At 42.9% G+C, this 18,124-nt stretch overlaps 1 protein-coding gene across 1 annotated transcript in view; it reads left to right on the top strand.

Moving 5' to 3' along the window:
* LOC121548992 (inactive phospholipase D5-like) overlaps nucleotides 1–7,960 on the top strand; it is an 87,830-nt gene extending 79,870 nt beyond the window's left edge. The window contains exons 4-10 of the mRNA XM_041861110.1: nucleotides 41–149; nucleotides 1,006–1,130; nucleotides 2,052–2,249; nucleotides 6,349–6,485; nucleotides 6,672–6,837; nucleotides 7,054–7,144; nucleotides 7,341–7,960. Of these exons, the coding sequence (XP_041717044.1) occupies nucleotides 41–149; nucleotides 1,006–1,130; nucleotides 2,052–2,249; nucleotides 6,349–6,485; nucleotides 6,672–6,837; nucleotides 7,054–7,144; nucleotides 7,341–7,615 (1,101 nt within the window). The 3' untranslated portion in view covers nucleotides 7,616–7,960. The remainder of the gene's footprint in view (nucleotides 1–40; nucleotides 150–1,005; nucleotides 1,131–2,051; nucleotides 2,250–6,348; nucleotides 6,486–6,671; nucleotides 6,838–7,053; nucleotides 7,145–7,340) is intronic.
* The last annotated feature ends 10,164 nt before the right edge of the window (nucleotides 7,961–18,124 follow it).

Consider the following 18,124-nt stretch of genomic DNA (forward strand, 5'->3'; position numbering starts at 1 on the left):
TGACCTATGATGATGCTATTGATTGTGTTCTTGCTTACAGGGTCGGGCTTTGCTGCAAAGACTGCGGGGGCTGAAGAAGAAGGGAATCAATTTGAAGATAGCCAGTGGAATGATCAACTCTGTAGAGCTCAAGAGCCTCTCTCGTCTGAGTGAGTCATGTTGTAACCCACAACATCAGAGTTACAGCTATATTTACTTTCCAAATACAGTACCAGTCAAAAGTTTGGACACACCTACTCATTCAAGGGTTTTTCTTTATTTTTACTATTTTCTACATTATAGAATAATAGTGAAGACATCAAAACTATGAAATAACACATATGGAATCATGTAGTAACCAACAAAGTGAGATTCTTCAAATAGCCACCCTTTGCCTTGATGACAGCTTTGCACACTCTTGGCGTTCTCTCAACCAGCTTTACCTGGAATGCTTTTCCAACAGTCTTGAAGGAGTTCCCACATATGCTGAGCACTTGTTGGCTGCTTTTCCTTCACTCTGCCGTCCGACTCATCCCAAACCATCTCAATTGGGTTGAGGTCTGGGGATTGTGGAGGCCAGGTCATCTGATGCAGCACTCCATCACTCTCCTTCTTGGTCAAATAGGCAAAGGGTGGCTATTTGAAGAATCTCAAATATAAAATATTTTTGGTTAACACTTTTTTGGTTACTACATGATTCCATTTGTGTTATTTCATAGTTTTGATGTCTTCACTATTATTCTACAATGTAGAAAATAGTAAAAATAAAGAAAAACCCTTGAATGAGTAGGTGTGTCCAAACCTTTGACTGGAAGTGTATATTGCCACTTTTTATAGAAAATACTGTTTATATCATTACTATTGATAGTGGAAATGACTTTTATTGCAGCGTATTCATATAGTCTTGACACTTACCTTGAGGAGGGACGTTACATCATGACTCCCATCTTACATGCAATACTAACATACATAAAATGTTGAGATTTCTATCTCCGTCGTTTTCTGTGTCTTTTCCAACCTGTGTAGGTGAGGTGCACTACATTAACATGACTGCCCTGACCAAAGGCTTTCTGCACTCTTCTTTCTGGGTGGTGGACAGGAAGCACATCTACATCGGCAGTGCCACCATGGACTGGCGATCACTGTCCATGGTATCTTAGTATATTCACTCCATTATATCACCTACCTGTGTGTATTTCTGTAACATTTTTACCCCATTCAATGAGACCACCTATGAGTACACCTCATACTGACTATGTTCCACACTTTGATTCCGCAAACCCTTTTACTAACCAATTGTGTACACAAAATCTGTTTGATTTTGAGTTCTGATATTTGGCAGGTATGTTGAGGCCACTGTGTACAGCCATCTTCTCTGGTGATTTGTCCAATGACTCAGCAATAAATATTTATTCAAACACTCTGCTATTTACCCTAGGAGAACAGCATACATTAATTGGCTCAGGTTGCACAAACATACTGAATAGGAAAGAGATGCAACCTTATAGTTGGCAGAAAACTTGAAACCTTTTAACGAAGGAGAGAGGAAAATACTGAATTAATTGAGTAGGGACAAAAAGGGAATGTGGACATTCTTTCATGTGCTGCTCAAAGCCGGAAAAAGTACAACGGTTCATTCAAGTGTGACCCGATTCGCTGTACCTAGCCTGTCTTTCTTTAGCATTTCACTGAAATAAACCCTTGCTTGAAAAGGGCATCACCCCCGCTGTGAGAGGGGATAGGAGAGGCCTGGTGATTGGAAGTGCCTGGAGGACTATCTGCCTTGTCCAGGGCCAGAAGAGGGCAGGAGAGGATGGGGGGAGTCAGGGCTGGAGGGGCGAGAGGCACTGGGCTGTGGAGGGGAGACAAGAACAAGGGAGAAGGGTAAATGGAAGTGTGGGGAGTAGGAGATGGAAGGAGAGGACAAAGTGGGAATGGAAGTAAAGGAAAATGGGGGAGAGAAGGAGAAGAGGAGATGGGTGGAGGAAGGGTAAAGTTGGGTGTGGGTGGAGTCCCTGGGGGCACGTGCTAACATCTTACAACATCTGTGTTGTTGCTTTGTTGTCTCTTAGATGAAAGAACTGGGGATCATCATCTACAACTGTAGTTGCCTGGCACTGGACCTGCACAGGGTATTCAATCTCTACTGGCAGCTGCAGTATAAGGACTTTATACCGTCCATCTGGTCCAAGAGGCTGAGTGCCCTGTGGAACAAAGATGAGAACCTCCCGCTTCTCTTCAACAACACCAAGGCTGAGGTCTTTCTCTCTGTGAGTGACATTCTCACCCATGGCTTTATACTTAAGGCCAGGAGTTTGTCCTGACGATGTGACCTTATAACAAGGGCCTTGAGTTTTTCCATGTCTGGTTACATAGTCAGGGGAAAACTCATGCCGTTACTAATGTATCATTGTTTTTTTTATCATTCTGAGAGACAGGCTCATCTGTATATTCAATTAATGAATACTTCTCTGAGATTTGGAATTCTGTGGGGTTTTTTCTTGCTAGCAATAAGAAATTGCCAATATTTATGGATACTATTTTCATAGCGAAGACTTTTCTTGGCTCCAACCTTTTCATTAGTCCTGATATGATGTAAACATTTGCAACATCCTCCCACAGTTGTAATAACTTTCAAGAGAGGTGACGGTTAGGTGAAAAAATCAATTTCTTATACAGCTCGCTATAACTCATCAGCTCAATTTTTTTATGTCTGCTGACTGGATGAAAAATGGCATCAGAAAACATGTGGTTGGCTCGCTATAAATTAGGCTTGGCCATCTCTTCATGTCGATGAACATTTCTGAAATGCAGAGGAAACGTTAATCATTGGAACTATTGATAGCAATCCATGTGAACCGTGATCCGTCATTGTTCTCATCACACACACCCACATTCTGATTACACACAGAGAGGGGAGGTGAATAACATAGCGACAGAATCAGTTCCAGGGAGAGACATCATTTTACTCTTAGAGAGGCTGTGACAAAGATATGCTCCAAGACGTGTGGTGATGATGATGACAATGACAATGACAATGATTGATTGCATCTACAGTATATACAGTGCCTTGCAAAAGTATTCATCCCCCTTGGCGTTTTTCCTATTTTGTTGCATTACAACCTGTAATTTAAATGGATTTTTATTTGGATTTCATGTAATGAACATACACAAAATAGTCCAAATTGGTGAAGTGAAATTAAAAAAATAACTTGTCTAAAACAATTCTAAAGAATAAATACCGGAAAAGTGGTGTGAGCATATGTATTCACCCCCTTTGCTATGAAGCCCCTAAATAAGATTTGGTGCAACCAATTACTTTCAGAAGTCACATAATTAGTTAAATAAAGTCCACCTGTGTGCAATCTAAGTGCCACATGATCTCAGTATATACAGTGGGGAGAACAAGTATTTGATACACTGCAGATTTTGCAGGTTTTCCTACTTACAAAGCATGTAGAGGTCTGTCATTTTTATCATAGGTACACTTCAACTGTGAGAGACGGAATCTAAAACAAAAATCCAGAAAATCACATTGTATGATTTTTAAGTAATTAATTTGCATTTTATTGCATGACATAAGTATTTGATCACCTACCAACCAGTAAGAATTCCGGCTCTCACAGACCTGTTAGTTTTTCTTTAAAAGCCCTCCTGTTCTCCACTCATTACCTGTATTAACTGCACCTGTTTGAACTCGTTACCTGTATAAAAGACACCTGTCCACACACTCAATCAAACAGACTCCAACCTCTCCACAATGGCCAAGACCAGAGAGCTGTGTAAGGACATCAGGGATAAAATTGTAGACCTGCACAAGGCTGGGATGGGCTACAGGACAATAGGCAAGCAGCTTGGTGAGAAGGCAACAACTGTTGGCGCAATTATTAGAAAATGGAAGAAGTTCAAGATGACGGTCAATCACCCTCGGTCTGGGGCTCCATGCAAGATCTCACCTCGTGGGGCATCAATGATCATGAGGAAGGTGAGGGATCAGCCCAGAACTACACGGCAGGACCTGGTCAATGACCTGAAGAGAGCTGGGACTACAGTCTCAAAGAAAACCATTAGTAACACACTACGCCATCATGGATTAAAATCCTGCAGCGCACGCAAGGTCCCCCTGCTCAAGCCAGCGCATGTCCAGGCCCGTCTGAAGTTTGCCAATGACCATCTGGATGATCCAGAGGAGGAATGGGAGAAGGTCATGTGGTCTGATGAGACAAAAATATAGCTTTTTGGTCTAAACTCCACTCGCCGTGTTTGGAGGAAGAAGAAGGATGAGTACAACCCCAAGAACACCATCCCAACCGTGAAGCATGGAGGTGGAAACATCATTCTGTGGAGATGCTTTTCTGCAAAGGGGACAGGACGACTGCACCGTATTGAGGGGAGGATGGATGGGGCCATGTATCGCGAGATCTTGGCCAACAACCTCCTTCCCTCAGTAAGAGCATTGAAGATGGGTCGTGGCTGGATCTTCCAGCATGACAACGACCCGAAACACACAGCCAGGGCAACTAAGGAGTGGCTCCGTAAGAAGGTCCTGGAGTGGCCTAGCCAGTCTCCAGACTGAACCCAATAGAAAATCTTTGGAGGGAGCTGAAAGTCCGTATTGCCCAGCGACAGCCCCGAATCCTGAATGATCTGGAGAAGGTCTGTATGGAGGAGTGGGCCAAAATCCCTGCTGCAGTGTGTGCAAACCTGGTCAAGACCTACAGGAAACGTATGATCTCTGTAATTGCAAACAAAGGTTTCTGTACCAAATATTATGTTCTGCTTTTCTGATGTATCAAATACTTATGTCATGCAATAAAATGCAAATTAATTACTTAAAAATCATACAATGTGATTTTCTGGATTTTTGTTTTAGATTCCGTCTCTCACAGTTGAAGTGTACCTATGATAAACATTACAGACCTCTACATGCTTTGTAAGTAGGAAAACCTGCAAAATCGGCAGTGTATCAAATTCTTGTTCTCCCCACTGTATACACCAGTTCTGAAAGGCCCCAGAGTCTGTAACACTCCTAAGCAAGGGGCACCACCAAGCAAGCGGCACAATGAAGACCAAGGAGCTCTCCAAACAGGTCAGGGACAAAGTTGTGGAGAAGTACAGATATGGGTTGGGTTATAAAAAAATATCCAAACTTTGAACATCCAACGGAGCACCATTAAATCCATTATTAAAAAATGGAAAGAATATGGCACCACAACAAACCTGCCAAGAGAGGGCCGCCCACCAAAACTCACGGACCAGGCAAGGAGGGCATTAATCAGAGAGGAAACAAAGAGACCAAAGATAACCCTGAAGGAGCTGCAAAGCTCCACAGCGGAGATTGGAGTATCTGTCCATAGGACCACTTTAAGCCGTACACTCCACAGAGCTGGGCTTTACCAAAGAGTGGCCAGAAAAAAGCCATTGCTTAAAGAAAAAAATAAGCAAACACATTTGGTGTTCGCCAAAAGGCATGTGGGAGACTCCCCAAACATATGGAAGAAGGTACTCTGGTCAGATGAAACTAAAATTGAGCTTTTTGGCCATCAAGGAAAAATGTCTGGCGCAAACCCAACACCTCTCATCACCTCTCATCACCCAGAGAACACCATCCCCACAGTGAAGCATGGTGGTGGCAGCATCATGCTGTGGGGATGCTTTTCATCGGCAGGGACTGGGAAACTGGTCAGAATTGAAGGAATGATGGATGGCGCTAAATACAGGGAAATTCTTGAGGGAAACCTGTTTCAGTCTTCCAGAGATTTGAGACTGGGACGGAGGTTCACCTTCCAGCAGGACAATGGCCCTAAGCATACTGCTAAAGCAACACTTGAGTGGTTTAAGGGGAGACATTTAAATATATTGGAATGGCCTAGTCAAAGCCCAGACCTCAATCCAATTGAGAATATGTGGTATGACTTAAAGATTGCTGGACACCAGCGGAACCCATCCAACTTGAAGGAGCTAGAGCAGTTTTGCCTTGAAGAGTGGGCAAAAATCCCAGTGGCTAGATGTGCCAAGCTTATAGAGACATACCCCAAGAGACTTGCAGCTGTAATTGCTGCAAAAGGAGGCTCTACAAAGTATTGACTTTGGGGGGGGTGAATAGTTATGCACCCTCAAGTTCTGTTTTTTAGTCTTATTTCTTGTTTGTTTCACAAAAATATATATTTTGCATCTTCAAAGTGGTAGGCATGTTGTGTAAATCAAATGATACAAACCCCCAAAAAATCAGATTGTAAGGCAACAAAATAGGAAAAATGCCAAGGGGGGTGAATACTTTTGCAAGCCACTGTAGCCCTGACATTGACATGAGGGCCTCAGTTCTCTACTCTCCACTGATTTTAAGTGTCTGTTATCATCATGTGGCAGAGCTCTCCAGATGTCTTCTGCCCTAAAGACAGGACCAGAGACCTCGACGCCATATCCTATGTGATCCAAAAGGCCAAGAGGTTCATCTATATATCCATTACAGATTACCTGCCTCTCACTAATAGGAATTCTCACAGGTGAGCAATCTTTATTACTGACAGCACTTGATCATCTTATTGTTAGCATTGTATCATATGCCCATTTATACAACACAATGACAACTGATAGAATGAAACTGATAGGATAAAACTGTGTAAATGTGTGTATAATTACCAGTCATTACCAAACAGGTAAGTGTTTGTAACTCTTTGTTACCTGGGCAGATACTGGTCAGGTATAGACGGGATGCTTCGGGAGGCCTTGATCCTGAGGAACATCAAAGTGCGTCTGTTAGTAAGCTGCTGGGAGCAGACACACCCCCTGACCTTTAACTTTGTGTGGTCCCTGAAGACCCTGTGTATGGAGCTCCCCAACTGTTCACTGGAGGCTGTGAGTGTGCACCTACAATACATTATTGGACACCACACACCTACATCCTCATTAACTGGATACAAACTGTATAACATCACTCATCATGCCTACATTATCAGGCTCATCATAACTATATTATAATCTCTACTGTACCTGCAAACCTTATGTACTGTACATCATGTCAAACATATTCATCACTACTGCTAAGCCAGTCCTTCTGTGTGTTTTGTGCAGAAGTTCTTCAGTCCCAGGGAGCAGAGAGATGGCACGCTACAGGGAATCAACCATAACAGATTCATAGTGACAGACAGTGCTGTGTACATAGGTGAGTTTACTTCCGTGAATTTCAGATGACTAATATGTATTTTGCGAATGAATGAATGATTTGTTTATTCAATTATTGGTCGGTCTACTGGTTGGTGGGTTGATTAGTTTGCTTGTGAGGTGGGTTGATCTTTGGCTAGTACTTTTTAATCTATGTTTCTGATTAATGCTTTTGGCGGGTGTCTGTTGTCCCATAGGGAACTTTGACTGGGTGGGGAATGAGTTTACGTTCAACGCTGGAGCAGGCATGGTGATCAGTCAGGCAGAGGGGGTGAAGGAGAGGAACTCAACGTTGGTGGAACAGGTGAGGGATGCGTTCGAGCGGGACTGGTATTCACGCCACACCAAGAGCCTGCAGGCTAACAAGATCCCAGTCTGCAACAAGCACCAGCTCAACCAACTGGCACATCTCAAAATCACTCAACCAACAGAGAGCAGTGGGAGTCAGGAGAGTCCCAATGGCTCCCTGTGAATCCAAAGACATGTGGTGCGTTACAAAACTGATTTATGCAGGCTTTAAGAGAAAAATAACTGTTTGAATGCTGAAATCGGATACAATATAGGACTTGTTTTGAGGTAATATTTGTTTTTCTATCACATCTGCTGTTTATTTCATCCTCTATGACTGTTTCTTACAGAAGACATGGGCAGGGAACTGATGAAATAAATATATTTTCTATTGATTGCCAAACCTAAATATAGTTAATTGTTTAATCCATTTTGCCAATAATGTCGTCATTTATCACAACCCTTTAAAACCCTCTCTGACCAAAACACGGTTGGAGCTGCATGGACAGTAGTGTGGAGATACAGTACAGTGGGGAAAAAAAGTATTTAGTCAGCCACCAATTGTGCAAGTTCTCCCACTTAAAAAGATGAGAGAGGCCTGTCATTTTCATCATAGGTACACGTCAACTATGACAGACAAAATTAGAAAAAAAATTCCAGAAAATCACATTGTAGGATTTTTAATGAATTTATTGGCATATGATGGTGGAAAATAAGTATTTGGTCAATAACAAAAGTTTCTCAATACTTTGTTATATACCCTTTGTTGGCAATGACACAGGTCAAACATTTTCTGTAAGTCTTCACAAGGTTTTCACACACTGTTGCTGGTATTTTGGCCCATTCCTCCATGCAGATCTCCTCTAGAGCAGTGATGTTTTGGGGCTGTCGCTGGGCAACACAGACTTTCAACTCCCTCCAAAGATTTTCTATGGGGTTGAGATCTGGAGACTGGCTAGGCCACTCCAGGACCTTGAAATGCTTCTTACGAAGCCACTCCTTCGTTGCCCGGGCGGTGTGTTTGGGATCATTGTCATGCTGAAAGACCCAGCCACGTTTCATCTTCAATGCCCTTGCTGATGGAAGGAGGGTTTCACTCAAAATCTCACGATACATGGCCCCATTCATTCTTTCCTTTACACGGATCAGTCGTCCTGGTCCCTTTGCAGAAAAACAGACCCAAAGCATGATGTTTCCAACCCCATGCTTCACAGTAGGTATGGTGTTCTTTGGATGCAACTCAGCATTCTTTGTCCTCCAAACATGACGAGTTGAGTTTTTACCAAAAAGTTATATTTTGGTTTCATCTGACCATATGACATTCTCCCAATCCTCTTCTGGATCATCCAAATGCACTTCAGACGGGCCTGGACATGTACTGGCTTAAGCAGGGGGACACGTCTCGCACTACAGGATTTGAGTCCCTGGCGGCGTAGTGTGTTACTGATGGTTGGCTTTGTTACTTTGGTCCCAGCTCTCAGCAGGTCATTCACTAGGTCCCCCGTGTGGTTCTGGGATTTTTGCTCACCGTTCTTGTGATCATTTTGACCCCACGGGGTGAGATCTTGCATGGAGCCCCAGATCGAGGGAGATTATCAGTGGTCTTGTATGTCTTCCATTTCCTAATAATTGCTCCCACAGTTGATTTCTTCAAACCAAGCTGCTTACCTGTTGCAGATTCAGTCTTCCCAGCCTGGTGCAGGTCTACAATTTTGTTTTTGGTGTCCTTTGAAAGCTCTTTGGTCTTGGCCATTGTGAAGTTTGGAGTGTGACTGTTTGAGGTTGTGGACAGGTGTCTTTTATACTGATAACAAGTTCAAACAGGTGCCATTAATACAGGTAACGAGTGGAGGACAGAGGAGCCTCTTAAAGAAGAAGTTACAGGTCTGTGAGAGCCAGAAATCTTGCTTGTTTGTAGGTGACCAAATACTTATTTTCCACCATAATTTGCAAATAAATTCATTAAAAATCCTACAATGGGATTTTCTGGATTTTTTTTTCTCAATTTGTCTGTCATAGTTGACGTGTACCTATGATGAAAATTACAGGCCTCTCTCATCTTTTTAAGTGGGAGAACTTGCACAATTGGTGGCTGACTAAATACTTTTTTGCCCCACTGTATGTCCTATACAAATCTATACTCCAAGGGTGTTTACCTGATGTCTTCAATATTAATTTTGAAAATCCAACATGCCTCCAGCCTCGACCAAATGAACAGGTGCCATCTGTCTGTTGGACAACAGCTGATCAAATGAAGTGAATGGGAAAATAACAGACTGCCAGAAGCATGTCTTGATCTCATCAGACTCATAAGCTACTGACATCTTTCGGGTGTTTATTGTTGCAGAGTACAGACATTTATGCCCCATTAGCATCAATCTATTTTGGTATCACATCTAAAATCCTGTCTTGGTCTCAACTAGAATGTATACTTGATTATATTTAATGTCATAATGCCAGGGGTTGATCTCCGAATCTTAACTAAATTTACAGGATTAAGATACATTAACCAATTTTAAGAGAAAGTTGCATCTTTTATTTTATTCTGTATATTTTCTTTGTTGGAAACACTCAAAAGGGTAGAACTAGCTACAGTGGGGAGAACAAGTATTTGATACACTGCCGATTTTGCAGGTTTTCCTACCTACAAAGCATGTAGAGGTCTGTCATTTTTATCATAGGTACACTTCAACTGTGAGAGATGGAATCTAAAACAAAAATCCAGAAAATCACATTGTATGATTTTTAAGTAATTAATTTGCATTTTATTGCATGACATAAGTATTTGATACATCAGAAAAGCAGAACTTAATATTTCGTACACAAACCTTTGTTTGCAATTACAGAGATCATACGTTTCCTGTAGGTCTTGACCAGGTTTGCACACACTGCAGCAGGGATTTTGGCCCACTCCTCCATACAGACCTTCTCCAGATCCTTCAGGTTTCGGGGCTGTCGCTGGGCAATACGGACTTTCAGCTCCCTCCAAAGATGTTCTATTGGGTTCAGGTCTGGAGACTGGCTAGGCCACTCCAGGACCTTGAGATGCTTCTTACGGAGCCTCTCCTTAGTTGCCCTGGCTGTGTGTTTCGGGTCGTTGTCATGCTGGAAGACCCAGCCACGACCCATCTTCAATGCTCTTACTGAGGGAAGGAGGTTGTTGGCCAAGATCTCGCGATACATGGCCCCATCCATCCTCCCCTCAATATGGTGCAGTCGTCCTGTCACCTTTGCAGAAAAGCATCCCCAAAGAATGATGTTTCCACCTCCATGCTTCACGGTTGGGATGGTGTTCTTGGGGTTGTACTCATCCTTCTTCTTCCTCCAAACACGACGAGTGGAGTTTAGACCAAAAAGCTCTATTTTTGTCTCATCAGACCACATGACCTTCTCCCATTCCTCCTCTGGATCATCCAGATGGTCATTGGCAAACTTCAGATGGGCCTGGACATGCACTGGCTTGAGCAGGGGGACCTTGCGTGCGCTGCAGGATTTTAATCCATGACGGCGTAGTGTGTTACTAATGGTTTTCTTTGAGACTGTGGTCCCAGCTCTCTTCAGGTCATTGACCAGGTCCTGCCGTGTAGTTCTGGGCTGATCCCTTACCTTCCTCATGATCATTGATGCCCCATGAGGTGAGATCTTGCATGGAGCCCCAGACGAGGGTGATTGACCGTCATCTTGAACTTCTTCCATTTTCTAACCATTGTGGAGAGGTTGGAGTCTGTTTGATTGAGTGTGTGGACAGGTGTCTTTTATACAGGTAACGAGTTCAAACAGGTGCAGTTAATACAGGTAATAAGTGGAGAACAGGAGGGCTTCTTAAAGAAAAACTAACAGGTCTGTGAGAGCCGGAATTCTTACTGGTTGGTAGGTGATCAAATACTTATGTCATGCAATAAAATGCAAATTAAATTACTTAAAAATCATACAATGTGATTTTCTGGATTTTCCGTCTCTCACAGTTGAAGTGTACCTTTGATAAAAATTACAGACCTCTACATGCTTTGTAAGTAGGAAAACCTGCAAAATCGGCAGTGTATCAAATACTTGTTCTCCCCACTGTATGTATTCAACTTTTAATAGAGCTTTAGGCGTCTTATGTTGTTTTAACATAATCAAATCATTTATCTATTACTAAATTCTTCATAAAATTGACATTTCTGTAAAAAGGTGAGTGTCTTGCTTCCTTGAGTATCTTGGAAAGTATTGAAAACCACCACTAGAGAAACAAAACGTCCCTGGGCTTTACTTAGTTTGTAATGGATATGTTACCATACCACTGTCATATGCATATGTTAAACAGAGAAACAACAGCAGAGGTCAATAGCATACTAACATTGGAAGGCACTGAGCTGCCATATAAGGTCTACGGTATTCGTTTGGTCAAGTTACAAGGCAGGACAATGATTTTACCTAATGGAATATTGGTAATTGATTCCCAAGGTCTTCGTGGATAATTGGGTTTCTTTCTGGTATAACTCAGCTGGAAAAAAGTGTCTAACCAGTGGGACAACTGTAGCTCTCTTTGGAAGCAGATGTTGACTTATTTAACAGATATTGAAAAAACAGTTGTTGGATCAATAGCATGAATTTTTAAAGACTGCTAGACACCATTTCCAGTTTCCCCCAAGGACATGTTTTGAAATAAGATGGTATGCATTGCTTAACCACGGGATCTCTTTACATCAACTGCATGATACAAGCTTTGTGCCTGATCATCAAAGATGATCAACTACAGGAGTTGTCAATATCTTTTTATGATCATGTCACGCCAATTAATAAATACTGTATGTAATAGCCTATCTGTGGTGGTTGATGGGCATTACACTTCTATTAATTGTCATGTCTTATATCTGTCTTTTTATTGTCTTTTTACAGTAATATAATGGGAGAACACTTTCTCTATGGTTCCTGGCGGTTCTCTTCGCACACATTCTGTTTTCATTGGAGTTATTTTGTATCTGTTAACATATTTTTATACAGGAAAACTATTAATAGTAGATTGAAAAAATAACAATGCACTTCCTGAAAATATTTTGTCAGTGTTAACCAGAACATAAATGTAGCATTAACAAACGTCTATGATGTACATTGCACTTGTGCCAGACAATGTTCTTAAAATAGTTTAATCTGAGAGTAAATATCTGTACAAGAATTTACCCTTGAACTATGTCCTCTTGTCAAAAAGAGGTAGTCAAAGGCATTTGACTGCTTTTGGTCCAGAGTGGGCTATTTTAAATATTGTTTTAAGAGTACATCAATATTGACTGTGAATACTCTGTTTGCACTTTGTCACTTTTTTTCACATTGCTGGCAAATCTTCAGTCACTGTATTACTCTTGATGTAGCAATGCTGGGATTAATATTTACATACCTTGTCATTTAGCAGATGCTCTTATCCACAGCGACTTACATTTACTAACCTATACATCGAACCCGTTAATAACAGATCAGAGCAAACCAAATTTGGGGTGTGTCCCAGATACAATCTATAAACTGTCCCCGACTTACTGTTGCCACCTAGAGTTAGTTTAAGGAAAGGCTATTTCTCTTACCTGCAAACAGGAACAAAAGATGTCTGAAATAATCAATTGTGGATTAGACAGATAGCCTACATTTGATTAGAATAGACACCTGTGTTGTTTTCTCAATATGTTACATTAGATTTGTACATCCACAGTAGGCCAACATGTCATAGGCTACTACTGACTGGTAAATGTGTTAATTAAAAGGTATGATTGTAATATTCTAATAATAATTGGAAGGATACCACTGTGGTCAAGGTGACCACACAGTTAATTCAAAAAGCACATTGCATCACATCACAACATTGAAGACATTCATTTTACTACTTTCTATTACAGTACAATCACTGCCCTCTGGAGGACAATATGTCCCACCAGCTGATTATTCACTGAGTGTACAAAACATTAAGAACGCCTTCCTAATATTGAGTTGCACACCTCAGCCCCCTGAAGCGTTCCACAGGGATGCTGGGCCATGTTGACTCAAATGCTTCCCACAGTTATGTCAAGTTGGCTGGATGTCCTTTGGGTGGTGGACCATTCTTGATACACACGGGAAACTGTTGTGCGTGAAAAACCCAGCAGCGTTGAAGTTCTTGACACAAACCGGTGCGCCTGGCACCTACTACCCTAGCCTATTCAAAGGCACTTAAATCGTTTGGCTTGCCCATTCAGCTTCTGAATGGCACACATACACAATCCATGTCTCAATTGTCTCAAGGCTTAAAAATCCTTCTTTAACCTGTGTCCCCTTCATCTACACTGATTGAAGTGTATTTAACAAGTGACATCAATAAGGGATCATAGCTTTCACCTCGATTCACCTGGTCAGTCTGTCATTGGAAGAGCAGGTGTTCATAATATTTTGTCCAATCAGTGTACATTATAGCATCTCTGTTTTGCATCTATTTTGCTCAATTTTGGCATGCTCACTGCTTGTATGCCCTGCCTTTATGAACTGTATAGTACAATAGAGCCTTCTTTTAACATTATAAAATTAAAAAATACAAAAGGAATGTATATTTATTATATAACCTTGTTGATGCCTATATCTAATTGATACATTTAATTTGTACTCTTAATAAAACATGTTCTGACATTGTATTGTGGTTTATTCAGAGCCTGTACATGTTAATGTCCAGTCCAACCTAAGTGACTATCCATTTCAGAGTACTTGTGATTTAAACTGTGGTGGTTTAACCTGTGAACTAATTAATCCAATCTCAAGAGTGGGGTTGGTGAGGGCTCTCTCAATCCTGAAACTAGGCTAACTCAATCACCCTATTCAGGGAGGTCAGTAGCCTCGTAATTAGCAGACTGATTACCGCCAGAGAGGAAGAGGCAAAGTTAGAGGTTCCACTCCCGTCAAAATCTGCCTATGCAGACCAAGTGGGGATGGAGGTCTATGAGAGTGTGCCGGATTTGATCAACAGAAATTTGTATTGCTAATTTGCTGAGGGAGGCTTATTTGATCGAATAGAAGTTTTGTAATGTTTAGGTTGTTACGAATATGCTGATGTAAGTGGATGCATGTTAGACTGAGTACCAGTCTCTTTAGCTAACATTCCACTCCTTGTTATTGCTTTGGCACATGACATGGAGTATAGGGAGTGGATTAGCCTGGTACCCAGGTTAGACGCACGTGGCATCTCTGCAACTTTGAGAAAAAACAATTTTATATCGGAGTTGTTGGTTCACACGCATATCTGCCCTCTAATTGGCTAGAATGTTCCCACCTGATCTCACCTCCTCCCACCTGCCTTTTCCGCCTTTGCGACAACGACTCCCATTGTTAGGGTGGAGACAAGACCATCTCATCATTATCTAGAGTATGATCAGGCTCCCCTGCTCAGACGTTGCATGCATCAACCAATGGTTGCGTGCCACATCATCGACTGACAGATTTATATTGCCGTGTTCACATGCTAGTCGGAACTAGGAAACTCTGAAATGTCAGACTTGCTAACAGGTTGTAGTTATACACGTGCCACGTTCAACCAGTTGGCAAGTCGGACATTTCTGAGTTTCATAGTTCTGACTAGCACGCGAACGCGGCATATAAAATGATGTGGCTAGCTGATACTTAAAATACCTATCCAGGCAGAGGACTGTGCCCTATCTCTGTTACCGCTGCACTGATATCCATGTAAGTGAGCTCAGGCGGCTTGCGGGGCTAGGGCCGCTCAGGCGGCTTGCGGGGCTAGGGCCGCTCCCTCTGCCCCGGCGAGGCGACATCACGCAACAACCAATGGGCAAACTCTGCCGGTTCACGCTGGGTTCATAGCTGAAGAAAGTGTCCCAGCGAGTCACCGGGTGCATTACTATTCTTAGACCTTGCTGACACCTGACAGATCTTCGCCTGGATAGGTATTTTAAGTATCAGCTAACCATGTTATAGCAATTTGTCAGTCGATGACGTGGCACGCAACCATTGGTTGTTGCGTCGCCTTATTAGCTGTGGAACGTGCCCACCGCCTACATTGGCTAAATGGCAGCGAATTGTGCAGCGCTGTAGTTGGTCCACAGATGGTGGATAAATGAAGATAGTTCACTCAGGCTGTTGACCTTTTCTTTTTTAAAGGTCCGTTCCGGTCTGCTTAACAGTGAGGTTCTCTCATAGACACCAATGCAATAGCACCTGGGTCTGGTCTGCTTAGTTAATTGACTGTAATGTAACCAGAAAAAATGGAGTGGGGTGTCTCACTTCCTCTTCAGTTTCTGGTTGGTCTCCACCGCCTACAAGGTCAATCCAATATCTGCAGTGGCCTACAGCATTTACTGTGATATGGCCTCTGCAGAAGTCAGGGCATTCCTACTTCTTGCTCTTCACGGAGCAGAGCTGTTGTGAAGGAGTTTGTGTTTATACAGGACCTCTCGCCCCCACCTACCGTCAACCAATCATGTCAATGCGGAGCTATACGGAGACCTCCGCATTGTCGCATTGTGACAACATTTGAGAGGTGCACAGCGATGCAGTACGGAGCTTGATTTGGCCTCTGCATGCCTCTGGAGGCTCCGCAATTGTGTCACACCCTCCATAGGAAGCCTCCGACCACATTTAGGATCAAGCATAAATTGGCTTTTACTCATTGAGGTATAAAAGAACTGGAGACTGCGTCCAAGATGGCCGACCGTTGTTTTTAATGTAATCTTCTCATGTTAAAGGCGCTGCATGGTCAATCCCACATCTGCATTGGCCTTGCAGCATTTACGGTGATATTGCCTCTGCAGAAGTCAGCAGTGTTGCTAACTTAGCGACTTTGTCGCTATATTTAGCGAGTTTTCAGACCCCTCTAGCGACACGTTTTCAAAAAAGCGACTAGCGACAAATCTAGCTACTTTTTCTGGTGTTATTGGAGACTTTTGGAGACTCTGACGTGAAAGCTCAACGAGCAGTGGGTGATGCCGTGGGCCCCACCCCCGTCCCAACGCACTCACAGGCGGCCCAGTCCTCGTGCAGCAGTCCCTCCCAGCTGCAGTCAGAGCAGGAGATGTTCACCCCTCCGCATCCAGACTGCAAATGAATGGCACATGCGGGAAGCCGCCGCTGGCTGATCCCGCCCTGGCTTACATTCAGGGTGGGATGTAAATGTAGGGTGTTTTTTACTCACTTTTTGTCTCTCCCATGACATTTTCCTCTCTTCTACAGCGTCCATCACAATTACATGCACATGGCAAATTATATAAATTAGGTGATGACGTAATTTAGCGACTTCTAGGGACTTTTAGGACAGCCAATAGCTACTTTCCTTACTGAGGAGTTGGCAACACTGGAAGTCAGGGTGACATCATACTTATTGCGCTTCGCTGAGCAGCGCAGAGCTGTCAAGGAAGTGAGTTTGTGTTTATACAGGACCTCCCGTCAACCAACCATGTCAATGCTGAGCTATACGGAGCCCTCCGCATTGTTACAACATTTTTGAGGCGCATGGCAATGTGGTACTGAGCTCAACTTGGCCTCTGCATGCCTCCAGAGGCTTCGCAATTGCGTCACACCATCCATACGGCGCCTCCGACCACATGTTAGGATCAAGCATACATTGGCCATTTTGTAAAAGACAATACAGTATGAAGATAGGCAGAAACTGCTTCTCCAATAGAAATCCCCATCACGCTTGTAGGCAATGTCATGGCGACGTTGGCTAGCTAAACTCATGCACAGAAACACGTCATCGGGTCTAACGGCATATCGTCATATCAAACGCACTTTTTGACAAATCAAAACGTGTCAGTATATCACTTTCACGAGGATGGAGTAATAACATGTTCAACTACTTAAGACATTGGCTAGAATCTAGGTTGTGCCTTTGGATTTGGAGATAATTAACAACTAAGGAAGAATGTTTCACTTCTCTCATTGACTTCCCAAACCCTAGCCTGGTCTGCTTCGCAAGAGTTCCCCGAAGTCTCGCGGTGTTGTGCCTCTGGGTTTAGAAACTGTGGTTTCGTGGTTGCTGCCATTTTTCTTACTAGGATTACTACGCCTGCGCACTAGCACTCAGTGGGCACTGGACAGACAGCAGTATCAAAGACCATACAGTATGAAGATAGGCAGAAACTGCTTCTCCAATAGAAATCCGACACATCCCCTGGCTAGCTGGCCTCATGACAGAGCAAAACAATAATGCCGCATTCAAAACAACTGGGAACTCGTGGAAAAAACGAGCTCCACCTGGGAAAAATCGTTTTGAACAGTGTCGTAGTAAATATTAAAATGTTATAGCTTGGTCTGACTAAAATCTTGTGCATGACCCATTTTAATGTTAGGAGCTTGTTTTCAATCAATGCTGTTCCTATGCAAGAACAATGGACAGAGCCAATATCTTCTCAAGGACAACTCCCACGCCACAGGCCACAATCTGGTTGCTCCCCACGAGACTTTCCTTTGAGAACATACACACATTCACACACACATCTCCATGCATACGCACACTCATCCTCATGCCTCACGAGTTACGCACACACACACACTGCACTTCCTTCTACTGGTCAAAATGGGGCTTCTACTCTGGACAGAGCAGACCCGCCTCCTACGCCTCGGGAACCAATCAAGGGACTAGAAGAAGGACCCCTTCCTTTGTGTTGCATTGTATAAAGTAATGCTGAAAACTCTGTTTTTGATCCCTTTCAACTGTCTCGATAAGAGGCAACTGAATGGGTCCATG

Source organism: Coregonus clupeaformis, chromosome 1, assembly GCF_020615455.1.
Source record: "Coregonus clupeaformis isolate EN_2021a chromosome 1, ASM2061545v1, whole genome shotgun sequence".
Classification (NCBI taxonomy): domain Eukaryota; kingdom Metazoa; phylum Chordata; class Actinopteri; order Salmoniformes; family Salmonidae; genus Coregonus; species Coregonus clupeaformis.